This window comes from Corylus avellana, chromosome ca7, assembly GCF_901000735.1.
Source record: "Corylus avellana chromosome ca7, CavTom2PMs-1.0".
Classification (NCBI taxonomy): Eukaryota; Viridiplantae; Streptophyta; class Magnoliopsida; order Fagales; family Betulaceae; genus Corylus; species Corylus avellana.
This window is the reverse complement of record NC_081547.1, coordinates 24,270,558-24,287,503: the sequence shown is the minus strand read 5'-3', so window position 1 is coordinate 24,287,503 and position 16,946 is coordinate 24,270,558. Positions and strand designations below refer to the sequence as shown.

The 16,946-nt window shown below is 36.6% G+C and overlaps 3 protein-coding genes across 3 annotated transcripts in view; 1 reads left to right on the top strand and 2 right to left on the bottom strand.

The window, feature by feature from the left end:
* Positions 1 to 160, bottom strand: part of LOC132188039 (glycine-rich cell wall structural protein 2-like) — a 784-nt gene extending 624 nt beyond the window's left edge. Inside the window, exon 1 of the mRNA XM_059602452.1 lies at positions 34 to 160. Within this exon, the coding sequence (XP_059458435.1) occupies positions 34 to 160 (127 nt within the window). The remainder of the gene's footprint in view (positions 1 to 33) is intronic.
* A 3,887-nt stretch (positions 161 to 4,047) lies between these two features.
* Positions 4,048 to 12,631, top strand: LOC132187065 (acyl-CoA-binding domain-containing protein 4). Its single transcript, XM_059601217.1, has 14 exons — positions 4,048 to 4,280; positions 7,614 to 7,739; positions 7,945 to 8,022; positions 8,117 to 8,230; positions 8,583 to 8,649; positions 8,775 to 8,836; positions 9,036 to 9,175; positions 9,257 to 9,383; positions 10,076 to 10,190; positions 10,294 to 10,382; positions 10,849 to 10,932; positions 11,413 to 11,733; positions 11,821 to 11,880; positions 11,961 to 12,631. Exons 2-14 carry the CDS (start codon positions 7,623 to 7,625, stop codon positions 12,138 to 12,140), a joined length of 1,554 nt encoding a protein of 517 aa, XP_059457200.1. The 5' UTR covers positions 4,048 to 4,280; positions 7,614 to 7,622; the 3' UTR covers positions 12,141 to 12,631.
* A 1,236-nt stretch (positions 12,632 to 13,867) lies between these two features.
* On the bottom strand, positions 13,868 to 16,921 carry LOC132187747 (probable CoA ligase CCL5). The gene is made up of 4 exons (XM_059602164.1): positions 15,555 to 16,921; positions 14,526 to 15,103; positions 14,326 to 14,428; positions 13,868 to 14,239 (listed from the first exon to the last, which is right to left on the bottom strand). Exons 1-4 carry the CDS (start codon positions 16,452 to 16,454, stop codon positions 14,114 to 14,116), a joined length of 1,707 nt encoding a protein of 568 aa, XP_059458147.1. The 5' UTR covers positions 16,455 to 16,921; the 3' UTR covers positions 13,868 to 14,113.
* Positions 16,922 to 16,946: the final 25 nt, after the last annotated feature.

Below are 16,946 nucleotides of genomic sequence, written 5' to 3'. Positions count from 1 at the left end.
AACCATACCCTGAACCCGACCCGACTCCCAAACCACCACCACCACCACCTCCTCCACCACCACCACCACCACCTATTGCCTTTGATGCCCTGGCAGCAAAGGCAACATCCACAAAGAGCAAAGCCAAGAAAGCAGCACCAACGAGTCTAGAGCTGGCCATTTCCTAAGTTCCTTGATATCGAGATATTAACTGAGACTCCTCTTTTTATCTATCAATGCTTTCGTGGGTGCAAAAGGTTAAGGCAGGGGGCCCTATATATAGGCATTGAAGGGCTTGCATTCTCCATACCTTTCCGACATTCTAGTACCTTCTCTCTCACTTAGTATAGTACTAAAACAGATAATATATATGATAATGATGACCAGAAGCTAGCGTGTCTGTATATCTTGATTAGTGTAGTGGTGTTGGTGGTGGGGGTGTCGCATGGTAGTGAATGTTGATGGTGGAGGACTCTCTTCTTGTCTTCATGCAATTCTCTCTATAAATTAAAGTTTACTCCCACTATTGACTTTGATGGATCCTCAAAATATTCATGTTGGTGATGTCACCAGTACGATTGCGTGTCAATTTCCCACTAAAATGTGGCCATAATTTTTCTGTATATATATATATATATGTGTCCATTTGTTTTTTTCTTTCTAATTTATTAATTTAATTGAATTTTATGTGGAAAAAAAAACCATTTTCACTAGTAAAAAAGTTATATTCTTAATGAATTTTTATTTCATTCTTTGTTTTATAGCAACATTTCATTCAAAACTCACTTTCATGAATTTTTTGGACTATATATATATATATATTTATATCTTCAGTGTGAACCACATGTTGAAAGTGGCTGTGCCAAGGAAGTTTTCTTTGAAAAATAAATTAAAGATGAGCATTAATTTATTGAGAAAAAAAAGTTTTTTTTGAAAAAAAATTCATACTTTCAGCACTAGGCCGTGGATCAGCATTAATTTATATATTGAGAATTTTTTTCTTTTCTAAATAGGGCCTCTCCATTCTCCTAAAGGTTCATTTGTTTTTTTCTAAATAAGGCCCAATGCGCTACAGCTGGCCCTCCATATTAAAAAAAAAAAATCTAGTTTACAAAATGAACTTTCAGGAGCACAAATTTAGTTTACAAATGGCCCGATCCGATTGGCAAAGATAGAAAAATCAAAGACATACTATTTTATTGATATTTGATTTGTTTTATTTTGACTCTTCCAGTATCTACAGCAACTGCTGAACGAGCATTTTCGGCAATGAAAATTGTTAAAATACGACTACGCAATAAAATGGAGGATGAGTTTCTTGCAAATAGTTTAATTTTTTATATTGAAAGGGAAATTGCTGAGAGCTTCGATACTTGATGATTTGATACTTCTAAAAAACCGTAAAGTGTAGTTCTAGATACTTTTTTGTATTTCTATCTTTTTGATGTAGTGCCGACATGTTATATTTCTAATATATCAATTTGAACACATATTTATGAACTTTTATAGATATTTTTTTTGTGATGCATATATTGTATGAATTACCAAATTTTCAGTGTGGAAAAAATTTTTATGACAAAAAAAAATTTTAGGACGCAAAATTTTTTTTTACGGCCCCTACGTTCTAAAACGTCTGGCTCCGCCAATGCGGTATCTTAAAGCATTTACTAATCATTTCTATATATATATATATATATATATATATATATATATAAGGTATCTTTCATCTGTTTTAATTTTTAAAAAACAAAATTATTTCATGGCTGATTTGTTGGCAATGCATCAATCAATAAATGTTGCTGCTTATTGAGCGTTTTAGCATTGCAACATATTTACTATATGGCAACATATACACCACCCCCATTTCATAAGTATAAATGAATCATCTTTTATTCTTATAATATGGTGCCTCGTAATTCATTTGAGAAGGGATAAGGGTATTTTTTAAAATTCATAAAAATAATTAAACACACATTCTTAATAATCTCATATAATTAATATATCAAAAAGAAGAGCTTGTAGGGCTCCACGTCCGTATCAAGTCCAATGGTGCCACCCACTGTAGCATCGTAGGATTCATAGTTGTATGGAAATCCTTAAGAGTGCCACGCCACAAATTCCCACTAATCTCACCTACCCAGAGTCCTCACCAAATCTCCCATACGTTAGTGGGGGGTGTCTCTTTTTTCTTCAAATGTAGGCTTAGACTGACAGATGGCATCACACTTTCCCACTTTTTCTTTTTGTGCCAATGCAAAGCTAGCTTGCTTGCACTACTTATGCCTTCAATCATACTCATTATACTCGTGCCCAAAAAGCATGGGCTAGCTAGCTATTGTCAATTTGTTGATTTTTTTCTATCAACAGAATGAACCACAAATTGTGAGCAATGTTTATATACTATTCCATCATGATTTAATTACCTAATTATGGATAATGATAACGTTCTTAACAAGAACAACATCATGCTATTTAATAGACTGCGATATTATTAAAATGACATAACAGTAAAAATTAGTCTTTAATTTTTAATTTTTTAAAAAAATAAGTGTTGATTTTATATAACAATCATTTAACAGTCTATCAACAAAGTTTTGAAAGTGGTTAGTAAGCTACGTTCTAATCAACAATTGGGTTGGACAGTGCATGTTAAAAGCTATAATCATCGTGATGGTGGCCCGATGAAGTTTCGATGGGTCCTGGGAACAATATAGTTGGGTCCGTCGGTTTGAGAATGAGAAGTTTAAACTCGAAAAATTGTTTATTTTCCAAAAATTAAAACAGTTTTTTCTGTCAAATATTAAAAAATATTTTTCATTCCACAAAACACCAGAAAATACAGAATCTAAAAGTAATCATAGTGAGAAAAGCATTTTCTTAAGTGATATTTAGAGCAATGGTGCTCCCACACCTAAAGGAGCTGGTTCCAATCATCTTAGAGGCCTGCAAAACGCATCAACCACCCACAATCAACAAAAATCTTATTCAAAAACCGAGATGGAGGCACAACACACGCCAAACCTTACCTATTGGTGGTTGATAGTGTGAATCAACTAGTAACAAGATATAAGAATAAAATATGGACTATTTTAAGGGAGTTTAAACCTCTAGAAACACAGTAACCCTGTATTACCAAAATAATAATAAACTCATACATGTTTATTGATAATCTATTCTCCTTTAAATAGAAGAATGGTTGCCTAGAATAAAGAAATATGAATTCAACTAGAACTCTAAATTATCTAAGTAGCCAAGTACTAGGACTAAGATTGACTCTATTGACATGATCCACCGAGCACTATAGCAGGTTGAAAAAAAGGAAATGATAGAATTCAATTTATTTTTAACAATCTTTTAACCATCTTCATAGTGAGTAGATGAATCCACCATTAAACTTATGTGGGGTCCACATGAATCCACAAATCTAATTGTTAATTTTAAGAGGAATGTCAATTCGTCACTTGGTGCTTGGAGTCACTGCACTATTGGGGCAGATCTTGATAAAATTGTTAGGTGCTTATCTAATGTTTTAAGCCCGCCAAGTCACAGGCTAACTGAACTTAAAAAGGAAAAGAAAAGGAGTACACATCTGGGTTGGTTTTGGGTCCAACCGAACCCAACTTTAAAATAAACAATTGTGAAACCTCCCAAAGGCTTGGAAAATTCTTCAGGCCCAATAACAACACTTTTGCTTGTGTTTGGCCTACCTCAATCCTGACTCTTGAGTGGCTCATGGGCACATCTTTAACGGAAATGGATCCTCTCTAGTTGAATTCAACTGGAGAGGAACCAGTCTCTTCATTTAAAAGGGTAAAATTATCATTTTATAATTTTTTTAACAATTCTATCTTTCATTTAGGAGGGACCAATTCAACTGGAGAGGATCTTTCTCCCATTCTTTAACAGCCTTGCAAATTGCAATTACTCTCTCACACACATACGCACACTAAAAAAAGAGTAATGAAAAATTGGACAACTAAACGACATCCAATTTTTCGTAGACGACATGCAGGTGAATGGACTATCGCAGCAGCATAAGAGCATACGCTGCCAGGCTGCCGGTGGATATAAAAAGAAATTGCGAACTGAAACTTTGACCTTTATGTCCGTACGGATACACACATCGAGAGATCTCCCCGGGGTCATTCTATCCTTTGCTTCAGTCGGTGATTCGTGAAACTGCATTCTGAACCGTCGATCTCACCGCATTGTCCTCCCGCGTCAGACTCAGGCCGCCGCGAATCTCGATCCGATCGATTTCAACGGCCGTCATTTCCTTGAACTTTCTTCTTGGAATTTAGGTACGTCACCCTGTTCTTACTAGAATTTTCCATTTTGAATTTCGGATTTCGTACGGGAAATTTGTAGTCTGTGTGGTGTGATGGGATAGGTTGTTGGCTATTAGATAGTTGTTGTAAAAGTTGTAACTGAGTCTGTTTTGGGTTTATTTCACTATAAATAAGCCCAATTAGAGAAAATCAGAAAATGCAACAACGAGAAAACCAGAAAAAAGGCATTGGATGAAGCAGCACTACAATCGAGCCAAATTCAAGAAAGTATGAAGATTTTAGTGAGTAATCATAAAAGAATGGTGGAGAACTCGCGCATGGCGATTTAAGTGGACAATTTGCTTGCGATTATGAAGAATGAGATCTAAAAATTATTGAAGTACCTAAAGAACAGAAATAATAGGAGCTATAGCAAATTGACAACAAGGAGCACCAGTTAGAACAAATGACATGTAGTGAAGAACAAATTCAAGAACCCATTCCAATTGGAAGAAAAAAGAGAACAAGAGCCACATCAAATTAACAACAGGGAGCATAAGCTAGAACAAGTGAAATGTAGCGAATAACAAAATCAAGAACAAAATGGAAGAAATCTTACCTTTTAGTTTTACGTATTGAAAGCATGGGACCGGGGTTTACTTTATAAGGGTGGGTCCAAAGGGCCCTGCCTTGGAGAGGTTCCCTGACATAAAAAAAGTTTTACGTATCGAAAAAAATAAAGTTTCCAAAATGTAATGGGGGTTGTGGGAAGATGTAGGAATTGTTAACTAGGGAAGGAAGATTTAGATCGATTAGATTCTCGTATTATGTTATGAATGAAGATAATTAATGGATCTTTAAGAGAAATGGAGGAATTAAAGTGTTGAGAACGGGGTAGCATTTGGTGGAAGAAAGACAAAAACGGCTTAAGAACACTACAGGCAAGCTCTTTCTTTTAAGTCAAATAAAAATAAGCAATAGAAACCTGTTCGATGAAATTCTCCAACCAATTCACATAGATTTGAATAGTGGGGAATTGACCGGCTTGGAGAATTGGTATAATTTTCCCAAATTCAATCTTGAAAGGGTTTTGAATTCTCGCCACAAGTTTTTTGAAGGAGTTTTAAGAAGGGATCATAGTGGATGCGCACCTTTTGAATGGAAGTTGTGCAATAGCTTTAAGACGAACTCAATAAAGTGTTGGATAAACAAATTGAAATCTCTTCTACAAGTTTGTAAATAGTTGTTGTATATTCAGATGGCCATGTGAAAGTTTATGAACTCCTAGATTTCTTGAAGCCAACAAATTGCAAACTTCAAGCTGAATTTCAGAATGTTATTGAATCAATCTGTACATGTAACGTGGCTTTGTGATTATCTGCATTTAAATCTTTGAAGACACAAGGAGGTGAAACCCGGGAATCGAGTTTTGTTTTGGGTTTCAATTTAGATATGCCACAATTGAATTTCTCTAAGGTACTGGAATTCCAAGGTTTGCCTACCTCACAAAAGCGAGGTATGGCAAAATGAAGGGTCAATCAATGGAATGACCTTGACAAAGAATACTTGGAATTATGGTGAAGGACCGAAGGCGTTTGACTTTGGAAGAAGGGGAATGCTGGCTGTATTTGGCGTACAAATTGGGAATGGGAATTAGGAGGACATGGCAGAAATCATGGTTATGTTACTCTTGATGATGTGCCTGCATTGCTTGATCAGCATAGTGGAAACAGAGATATCATAGAACGACTTTTGGGAGGGCAAATGGGAGCAGCTACTGAGGAAGTTTTCAAAGGTGTCAAATGGTAATGATAATGTTAGTGTTTCAAAGTGTAGGGAAGCATTGATGAGAAGCAATAAAATGTGTAAAGGAAAGTGGAAGAGTTAGGTGAAACTATTAAATTTTGGTGAGATGTGAGCTGATTATGAAGTAGCAAGGGACGTGGCAAAATATAAAAAAAGGTCTGTGTATAGTTGATGTTTGGTGTGGGCTATCTTGGATTGCAAAATGGCTTTCATGTGGCGCAATTACAGTGGAGCTTGTGCACTTCAAACTGCACCTTGTGGGCAAGGTGCTTTGAAGGGGTGAGAAATGTTATGGATATAATAATAGCAGGTTAAGTTGTTGGGCTATTAACCTTGTATCTGAATAGGCCTTTTCTCTTGTACAAATTAGTTATTTGTTGTAAAAGTTGTAACTAAGTCAGTTTAGGGTGGTTGGGCTAATTTCACCATAAATAAGACCATTTGGAGATTGTAAGGCATTGAAGAAGAAATCCAGATTTTAGTTCTACATTTGGAGGTTGGGCATCTCAAATCAACCCTTTTTCATTTAAGACCATTTCATAATCTCTTCATTTTCCATTTACAATCAAATTACATCTGAAAGTCATACAAAATTAGAAAAGTACATTACATTTGGTTGCTGAGAAAACGTAAGCAACAAAAAAGAAAATGAATTGTTCTCAGCCTGATGTTTTATGTTGGTCGAGTGTATAATTAAACCAAATGGTGAACTTGGTGACACTTGCAAGTGCTGAAGAAGATGCATTTTATATAAATATAGAATAATTAGAAGGTCGAAATTGAATCTATGGTTAGATGGCTGCACAGCCTGCACTGGGCCCTTTGCCTATGAATTTCACAAAAAAATTCTTAATTTTCTTTTGGAGGAATAATTTATATTATAGTGGTGGGGTTTAATTACTTTTCCATCAATTGGGTTAGGTTTTGGAACCACTACCCTAGTATCTTATGGCATCAGGGAATTTTCCTTTTGATTCTTTTGAAGTAATTAGTTTTGATACTTAATGGGCTTCTAGTTGCTGCTTTGGTCTTAATTTTATATTGGTATATGTTTGAATGGTAAGTTATCTACATTGAGTGATCTTAGATCCACAATCATACTTTCTACCCTGTTTTTATAGGAAAAGAAGTGTTATCTGAACTAGATTTCACTGGTTTAATCTTGTTCATAAAGTGAAACGCTCAATGCCTTTTGTATGAGTTTTCCACGAATTTCATTCTGCCGATGCTTAAACTTAAGTTATATCTCAGCTAAGACTTAACCAATTACTTGTGGTTGGCGACACGAGTTCTTTAAGATCAATCAGCTCTGGCCTCAGGCCATGATTCTTTTCTCAAGGCCTTGATCAATTTTTGGTGCGTATACTGTTGCTGGATCCGAAAATCCTAGTGATGTACTCTACTTCTTTGCTTTTTTTTTTTTTTTTCCTGGTTCACCATTGGTAGTTTGATGTTTCCTGTGATTTTTTTCTTCTTCTTATTTTGCGATAAGTCGCCAGTGTTTTTTTATTGAGATAATTGTTAAAGCAATTTGAAGTGATGGACTTGAGTGACCTGCAGACAGCTGGCATGGGAACAGAGGAGATTGAGAACACTGTGGATTTCAGCAACTGGCCAACGGAATTGGCCTATGACCGGTGGATAGCACTCCCTGTATTTGGTTCGAGGCCACCTGCTCGCTACAAGGTTTTTTATTTCTATAATTGAAATTTTAAATAAACCAAGATATATTGTTGGTTCCAGAACTTGTTTTTCCCCTTTTGGTGCTTCAAACTGATTCTATTCACATTTGACTGTTAAAAATCCATGGTCATTGGCATATCCTTATGAAGCATTTTGCTCTTCGTTATTGACCAGACACTTATCATGCCGTTTTCTCTTTTAATGGTAGCATGCTGCAGCAGCAGTTGATGAGAAACTATACATTGTTGGCGGAATTCGGAATGGTCGCTACCTATCTGATGTTCAGGTATTTGATATGCCTAGTTGCCCATCCCGTTTTGCATATTTCACTTCAAATCCTTTCTTGTGGTGGTCATCTGATAATTTTGATATTTTTGCAGGTATTTGACCTTAAGAGTTTTTCATGGTCTAATCTAAATCTGAAACCAATTGCTGATAAATTTAAAGACACAGGCTCACTAGAAATACTTCCAGCTACCTCAAGTCACGTTGTGGTAAGAAGTTTTATGCATAATCTCCGTCTGAGCTTTTGTTTTTGTGTGTGTATTGTTTCCTTTTGTCTGAGACTTCCATCTGTTAGTTTGGTGATTTTTTTTTTTTCCTTTCTTTTTTGTGTGTGTCTCTTTTTGTTAAGTAATTGTCAGGAGAGGAGGGGAGGATGATGCCCATAAGTAAACTTCCAAGCCTTCCCCAAAACTCTTAGGGTAGCTTAGGCACTTATAAACCATCATCATTAGCAGTAAAGATCCTTTGTGGAGTGGGATTCACCCATTAGGGCCCACCGTTGGTTTAGTGATTCAGCATATTTTAAGTAATTAATTAAATTAATATACATTTTTTTGACAGGTTAAGTGGGGAAATAAACTTCTTATTATTGGAGGGCATTCAAAGAAAGTATCTGATGAATTAACAGGTTTGTTTCTTTAAGATCCATATTGGCTTTGCTAAAGGGATTATGTGATTGTGAATCTGTTGATGGTGCATAGTTATATGGTGCATTGTTTAGAACCTTATACTCTGTCAATGCATTTGTTTTAGTGCTATTCGTCGATCTCGAAACACATCTCTGTGGTGTAATGGAGACCTCAGGAAAAGTTCCGGTAAGCGACTGATTCTAACTGCTAATTGTACTTCTGCCCTGGTGCTTATGCTTTGTCAATTTCTTTTTTAAACTTTCATTTGTTAATTGTTATCTATTTTTAGCAAGGTAAATATTTGAGTCTTTATTTTTGTTGTAGTTGATTTGTTGTTCAGTGTTTAATTGGAATTTAATTGGTATGCTGATGGAGAATATTCCAGGTAGCTCGTGGAGGGCATTCTGCAACACTTATTGGTTCCAGAGTGATAGTTTTTGGTGGAGAAGATAGGAGCAGAAGATTGTTGAATGATGCCCATGTTCTTGATCTAGAGACAATGACTTGGGATTTGCTGGAGGCAATGTAAGTATCCACTCCACATTTTTGGGCAGCTACTTGTGTGTTTTCAGAAGAGTTCTTCATCACTTTCTTGTGTTATGATAGGCAGACGCCTCCAGCTCCAAGATTCGATCACTCAGCTACAGTGCATGCAGACCGTTATCTTTTAATTTTTGGTGGTTGTTCTCATTCCATTTTTTTCAATGATCTACATGTACTGGACTTGCAGACAGTAAGTTTATTTTGACAGTATTTCTGAACAGTTTTTGTCCACATTGATATGTACGCAGTGAGCTCATTATATAATACTTTTTGGGTTCAACAAATGCTACTTTGCTTAAATTCTATGTTACGAAGTGGACCACTAGGTGAAATGTGTGCTGCAATTCCCACCTTTGGTCCTTTATTGATTTATTTGCCTGAAATGTCTTGAGACATATGTATCATCAACTTATTTTTTCAAATCATAGGATCATTAAATCTATAGAATTTACAAAACACTAATTTGCTGGGCCATGCCCTATATTTTTTTAATTATCATCAACAGTTAGAACTAGACTATCAAAGGCAACTTCCCTTTCTGGTTTTCCCATGTGCACATGGCCTTACACTATGACACATGAACACCACAAACACGTGAAGTGCCAACATTTCGCTTGACGCTTTGGAAGTGTAGCAATTATGTCAATTACCCGCATGCATTTAACTTTGAATTCTTCGACCCCCTCAGTCACTACGAGCACCCACGACCAGTGCAATAATGCTTAGCAAATTAGTTATTTATTTGTCTAAAGGAATGTGGCTCTCAACATATTTTTTCTTGACATGAAAAGATAATGGTGTAGAAAATTACTTTTGGTCTTTGTGTTTTTCTCCCGTTTGTTTCCCACTATTGTAGCATGATAAGCACCGGTACATTTGCAGATGGAATGGTCCCAACCACAATTTCAGGGTGATTTAGTGACTCCCAGGGCAGGTCATGCTGGTATAAGCATTGACGAAAACTGGTATTTAGTTGGTGGTGGAGATAATAAAAGTGGTATGTAGAATTATGTGCTTATTAAATATTATTCTGTATGTGCTTATGCACTTTCTTATCTGTCTTAAGCACACTTATGAATGTATGATGACATGTGTTGCAGGTTGCCCTGAGACTCTAGTGTTAAATATGTCTAAGCTAGTTTGGTCAGTATTGACAAGTGTGAAGCAAAGGGATCCGCTTGCTAGTGAGGTAACCACTTTGTTCCTTTTCTAACTCTTCTCTCCCTTTGTAATTGCTAGCAACAACGTAAATTTTTTGGATTTTCTCTATCAGATTGAGATTGTTTCATAAGAACACATACGTAGCACAAAAGAGATATTGTTATATAACAAGTTTCTGGTGTTAGATTTGGTGTTTACCACTGTTATCAGGCCTGAAATATAAATCTTTGTTTTAACATGGATGATTCCGACCAGGCTCTAGTTCAAGAACCTGCTTCTCTGCTTGAAGTGAGATGATGAACTGTTGAACAAACTTATATCTTTGTTATTGTGGAGAGTCGGCAATGTCCTGTGTCATGTGCTTCATTTTGTTTCATAAATGCATTACTTTAGATGTTATTGGATTTGATTTAGGACAATGCCATGCGCTTGAACACATATCACATGAATAAGTTGTTCTTTTACATGATCAGTCAACCTAAATGTGGAAACAGGGACTCAGTGTTTGCTCAGCATTAATTGATGGAGAGAAGTTTTTGGTTGCCTTTGGTGGCTACAATGGGAAATACAGTAATGAGGTATGTCATGCATAGCTTTCTTATTTAATTATTAAAATGGTAGTTTGAATGAAACAAGTTCTCTCTTAAGATTGTAGTTGTTTTTAGCATATCGGCATATGCTGAAACATAGTGTTGGTATTTTCAATGACATTATTTTTTTGTCGTATCACTCAGTTTCTAAATGTGGCGCCTTAACCTAATTGCTTGGTTGTTTGGTGTCTCTTTGGTTAAAATACAATTTTGTTGGTTTTAAGTCCCATTTACTGCAGATGCTTTGATTTATAGGTACTGACTCTTAAAAATGCACAAATTTGTTGATTTTTATTCCTACCTGGATTTCAGTCATTTTCCTCAACGTATTCTAGCATTGGGCGTCAAATCGTAAAATGTGCTACTGTTTATTTTGTAGTTTTCCAGTCTACTGTTCCATTAGGATTTTTTTTTTTGTAATTAACTCTTTTCTATGCTTTCTGTGCATGTGCCTTTTATCCCCCCTAGGTTTTTGTTATGAAACCCAAACCTATGGACTCATCACGTCCCAAGATTTTCCAGTCACCAGCAGCGGCTGCAGCAGCAGCTTCTGTTACTGCTGCATACGCCTTAACCAAAGCTGAAAAGCCATATTTCACGAAAGCAGAAGATTCAAACTCTAAGGTAGCTGGAAACATTCTTTCTGAACAAGATGTCAGAAATGACACTGAGGCCATTAGAGAAGAGAAAAATGTGTTGCAACTGTCACTTGCAGAAGTCAGAGCAGAAAATACTAGGATTAGGGGTCAGATTGATGAGAAAAATGGCACTCATTCTGAGTTGTCGAAGGTATGCTTTTTATGGCATATTACTGATTGAGGTAATTGTCAATTGGTTAGCAGTTAAAACTTCATGGTTTCAACCATATTCTTTCAGGAATTCCTTTCTGTCCAAGGCCAGCTTGTAGCTGAGAGATCAAGATGCTTTAAGCTGGAGGTTTCTGACTTGAATTGTCTGTTGTTGAACTTAATGCTTTTGATATAATGGCTAAATGTTTTAGTAATGGTGATTTCCAGGCGCAAATCACAGAATTGCAAAAGATGCTGGAGTCAGTCCAGTCAATAGAGAATGAGGTACAAGCGCTTCGGAGACAGAAGTCCGACTTTGAACGGGATGTGGAGCTTGCTTCAGATGTCCAGAGGCAAGGTTCTGGTGGTGTTTGGCGATGGATAGCTGGGGGCAATGGCAACTCATAAGAGCTGAAGGTTGGTGCCTAGAAATTGAAACAGGGAACAATTCAATTTGTCAGTAGCCGTAGCTGTCTTTCAAGCCAAATAATTTGATCTTAAGCTCAGGCGGATTACAACAGTTGCTATTTGAGGAACCTCTGGTGATATTCGATCCTTGGTCAACAAGCATAATGGGGGAAAATCTTGGAAGTGCTTTGCCCACATTTAACCACTGTAAAATCATTTATGGAGGTTCGTCTATGCTGTCTTTTTTTTACTTCCCTTTTTCCTCTTTTGGACTCCCACAATCAGTTAATTGTTTTATATATTTTTTTTCTTCATATTTATTCTGTGTTATTCCTGTACGCTGGTCTTCTTTACTCTTGATTTCATAACATTACAAAAGAACTAATGACAGTGTTTTGAACATACCATCACCAACATGAAGGTGATGAAGGTGCTCCAATTATAACTTGTTATGTTGATTAAATATGTGAAACATCCAAAATTAAATTCTACACCAGAAATTACTTATTATGTTGATAATTTTTTTTTTCTATTCATTTATAATGTTAAATTGATCATGCATATAAGTGCAATCGATGGCACTCTAAAATTGAAAACAAATATGTGATATTAAATAAATAGGTGAAAAAGAGTAAGATTCGAGTTCAGTATCAGGTTAAATGACCACGATAGAAATAAAGTCTACAAAATGTAGTCTGAATACTATTCCTATAGCTAGAATTTGCTTCAAAAGAAGACATTCTAGGCATAACTCCTAAATTTCTTAGGCATGAACCAATGATAAAGCCTCAAACAACGTTAAGGGCTCATTTGGTTTGTAGATTTCGTTAGGAAAATGAGTAGTTATTATTAGCAATAAATAAAAGTGAAATGGAATAATTATTCATATTCTTTAGTTTGTAACAACATATATATTCTAATTGGAGTTGAACCAAAATTACTCAAAATCTCACCTTTTTTTTTTTTTTTTTTTTTTTATAATATTTTTTTATAAAAAAAAAACCTAAAATTAAAAAATAAAATGAAAACCTATAATTGCAAGGGTCGTCGGCCACTCACTGCAATTCTAGGGTTTTTTTATTTTTTATTTTTTATTTTATTTAAATAAGGGTTAAAAGAAACTTTTGAAAAAAAAATTGATTTTTTTTTTTTTTTTGGAAAAATTGTCAATTCTTTCAGGAATAGCTATTCTTCTAATTTTTTTTAGAAAAATAGTTATTCTTGTGTGTAAGGAATTAATAATTTCCACAAAAATAACTATTCTTCGTAATAGACCCTTACCAAACAGAAGAATGACTATTTTATAAGAATAGCCATTCAATTTCAAGGATTTATTTTGCAAACCAAACGGGCCCTCACGAATAGTACTAGATACTCAATGTACCAATGTCCTTAAATTGTTTAATGAACCTTAATTAAAAAAATAAAATAAAAAATTAAGAGCACCGTCACAATAGTCCAATTATATGAGAGTTAGATAAAAGTTAAAACATTAAAGCCATTTTGTCTTAATGTCAGTGCCGACAACCTTATGTAGCACCAACTTTGTAGCCACTGACCTAATCTGCAGCCTACTATCTCCACTAAAGTTAAGAAATAGAAAAGAAAAAATACCCAAAAAAAAAAAAAAAAAGACACTAAAGTTTACCTAGAGTTGCAATGTAAACTAAAAGTAAGATCCATCCTTGCATAGGTTTGCATAACATTGGCTCCAAACAGAAGATCATGGAAGATGAATTTGATCACAATGTTTTCACTTGAATATTCTTCAACAAATCCATATATATACAGCCCCTATTCCGCCAGCCACAAACGTATTCCCTAAAATCATCCACAAAGGTTTTCTATCAAATTAACTAAATAAGAGAATACATATACTTATAAGGTCTATCTTCAAGCTCTCATAAACAAAATATTGTTTATAATCTTGATCATCTTGATAATCTCTTCACTGTTGAGGGAGGTCTCCCAAGTTACAATTTCGAGACAAGCTGGTGTTTGCTTTGTGAAAGCAGCTCCTTCCGCAAGATTTTGCCTGCAGCTGATCTTGGTATAGCAATGGTGAAACCAACTCTTCTTACTTTCTTGTATGGAGCCACCTGAAATTTATATATATTTGTACAAAAACTTAGAAAACTTTCAGTGACCAGGAAATATATACGACGGAAGATCTGCCATGACAAACCTGGCCGGCGACGAATTGAATTACTTCGTCTTCATTGAGCTCAGAACCAGCTGCTCTGACCACGTATGCCATTGGTATCTGTCCTGCTTCTTCATCTTCAACCCTGCAAAACTTGGACTTTTTAAATCAATATATTATACACAAACTTTTGTTAGAGAGAGAGAGAGAGAGAGGGAGAGAGATTAATTAAGGTGACGCACGGTATAACGGCTGCATCGAGAATAGTAGGATGACTCAAAAGTATTGCTTCCAGTTCCGCCGGAGCCACCTGATACCCATTGTGCTTGATCAGCTCCTTTATCCGATCCACGATGTAAACAAACCCATCCCCATCAAAATTACAAAGATCGCCGGTTCTCAACCACCCATCGGAATCAATCGTCGCCGCCGTAGCTTCCACGTTTCCCAAATAACCCTTCATAATAGTAGGGCTCTTCAGCCACAGCTCACCTTCCCCGTAAGGCGGCAAAGCCTTTCCCGTTTCAATGTCCACCACCTTGGCACAAAAGCTTGGAACCAACATTCCTGAAGAGTCCGAACGAGCCTTCGCGTCTTTGTCCGACACAAAATATGTCGCCGCTCCACAGCTCTCTGTTAGTCCATATCCCTGCCTTAGCTCCACCCACGGAAACCTCCTTCTGAACTCACCCGCCACCTGTTTGCTCAATGGCGCAGCCCCTGAGCTCACCCTTCTCAACGACGACAACCCACTCCCTACTTCGCCTGCGTGCTTTACTAGCCCAAGTATCACCGGCGGCACAGCAGGTATATTACTAACCTGTTATTAATATAAATTAAAAATAATTAGTTTTAATTATTTTTTTATTAACTTCAACATTTTAAACACGGGAAACTTCATGAATTACGGCGAGTTTTGAGAAGACCCTCAAAATTTAAAAATTCTCAATTTATACCTCTAAACTTTCAATTTCAATCAATTTACCCTCTCCCTTAGTTTTAACAGTTAACTTTTAATGAAAATGCCTAAAAAGACTAAATTATCTTTTAATTATCTTTTTTTTAAAAAAAAAAATTGAAATTAAGAGTAAATTTAAAATTTTATAATAGTTAGGGATATAAACATTATTTTTACACTTTTAATTGATTGAAATTTATAGTTTAGAAGGTTAAATTGAAATTTTTTAAAATTTAAGGTATTCTCGATATGTGCAATAATTCAGGAGTTTAAGTAAAGCTTTTCCTTCTAAATAAGCTGTAATTTAACTAACCTTGTGAGCTTTAATAGCATGAAGCATAGCTTGGAAGTCAAACTTCTGCATCACCACCGTAGTTGTTCCGACGCACAACAATCCGAGCACAAAGAACGCAAGCCCGTAGATGTGAAACATCGGAATGAAACACAGAAACACGTCGTTATTGGCAGAGGTTACGTCTGCAGACCATCGGAGCAACGTCATAATGGCAATGAAATTTGCATGCGTTAGCATCACCCCTTTACTTGTCCCAGTAGTCCCAGAAGAGTATAGTATAGCCGCCGTGTCCGACTGGGCTTGCGCGACACGTGGCAACTCTAGCGGCGGATCACAGCATTCGATCAACTCTTCGACGGACGGCAAGTGCTGCAAGTTGTGGTTGTTGGATTTTCGTGATGTTAGGATTGTGGGGACCCCAGTTGGGGATAGTTTGTGAAGCTCTTCCGGAGCGGAAATGGCTAGCTTGGCGCCGGAGTCATGCACTTGCTTGCCGATTTCCGACGCGGTGTTAAGTGGGTTGGCGGTGGTCAGCGCTGCGCCGACTGATAACACGGCGAGGCATATGGTTGGGTACAGTAGCGAGTTTGGCGACAAGACAAACACCACGTCGCCTTTTCGGACACCATGAGTATGGTACAAGGCTGATGCGAGAGAACGGATCGACCGGCGGAGCTGCGCATAGGTGACACGCCGGCCGGTGGCGGCGTCGACGAGTGCAATTTGTGATTCGGATTGGTTGGCATGGGGGAACTGTGATAGCACAAATGTGGCGGTGTCAAGGTCTGGCCTAGTGGGGATTTTTTGGTGGTCACCCAGTTTGACAAGTGAGTGGTAGATTCCGGTTTGTGCATCGAAACCGCTCTTCCTATCAAATCGGCGGTTAGAGTTGCCGGATTCTTCTTCGACGGTTGACATTTTCTTCCCCAATTATTTGCCAAGCTAGATGAAGTGTGCTTGGAGTTGGATGAAACCTCCGGTGTGGTCTAATAATAAAGTCTGTGCGTAGTGTATGCCAGCATTGATTTGTACGTCAACAGCCAAACAGGGAATAGAATAATATATACACTTGGATGCCGGCCAGGGCGATATGGACCAAGTGATCATGATTTATTTATTTTGGGGAAACTTCACTTACCCCCTATACTTTCGCGCTTTTTACAGACACCTCTCTATTGTTCAAAACCTCTCACTTTGGTGTATCAAACTTTTGTTTCCTTTCAAATACACCCTTACCGTTAGCTTTTGACCTTTCTACTCCTAAATTTTTTTTTAAAAAAAATTATTTTTTAATAAAAAATAAGGGCACGATTGTAATTTTCCACCCTTTCCGTTAGGATTTAACAGAAAATCCTAACGGAATGGGCAAAGTGAAAGGAAACGAAAGTTGGATACATCAAAGTGAGAGGT

Excerpts from the sequence above, each read along its gene's own strand:
- LOC132187065 (XM_059601217.1), top strand. The coding sequence starts at position 7,623 with ATGGGAACAGAGGAGATTGAGAACACTGTGGATTTCAGCAACTGGCCA. Across the intron at positions 9,176-9,256 it reads TGGGATTTGCTGGAGGCAAT|GCAGACGCCTCCAGCTCCAA; the intron begins GTAAGTATCCAC and ends GTGTTATGATAG. Across the intron at positions 11,881-11,960 it reads CAAGATGCTTTAAGCTGGAG|GCGCAAATCACAGAATTGCA; the intron begins GTTTCTGACTTG and ends GGTGATTTCCAG.
- LOC132187747 (XM_059602164.1), bottom strand. The coding sequence starts at position 16,454 with ATGTCAACCGTCGAAGAAGAATCCGGCAACTCTAACCGCCGATTTGAT. Across the intron at positions 15,104-15,554 it reads ATGCTATTAAAGCTCACAAG|GTTAGTAATATACCTGCTGT; the intron begins GTTAGTTAAATT and ends TATTAATAACAG. Across the intron at positions 14,429-14,525 it reads CTCGATGCAGCCGTTATACC|GGTTGAAGATGAAGAAGCAG; the intron begins GTGCGTCACCTT and ends CAAGTTTTGCAG.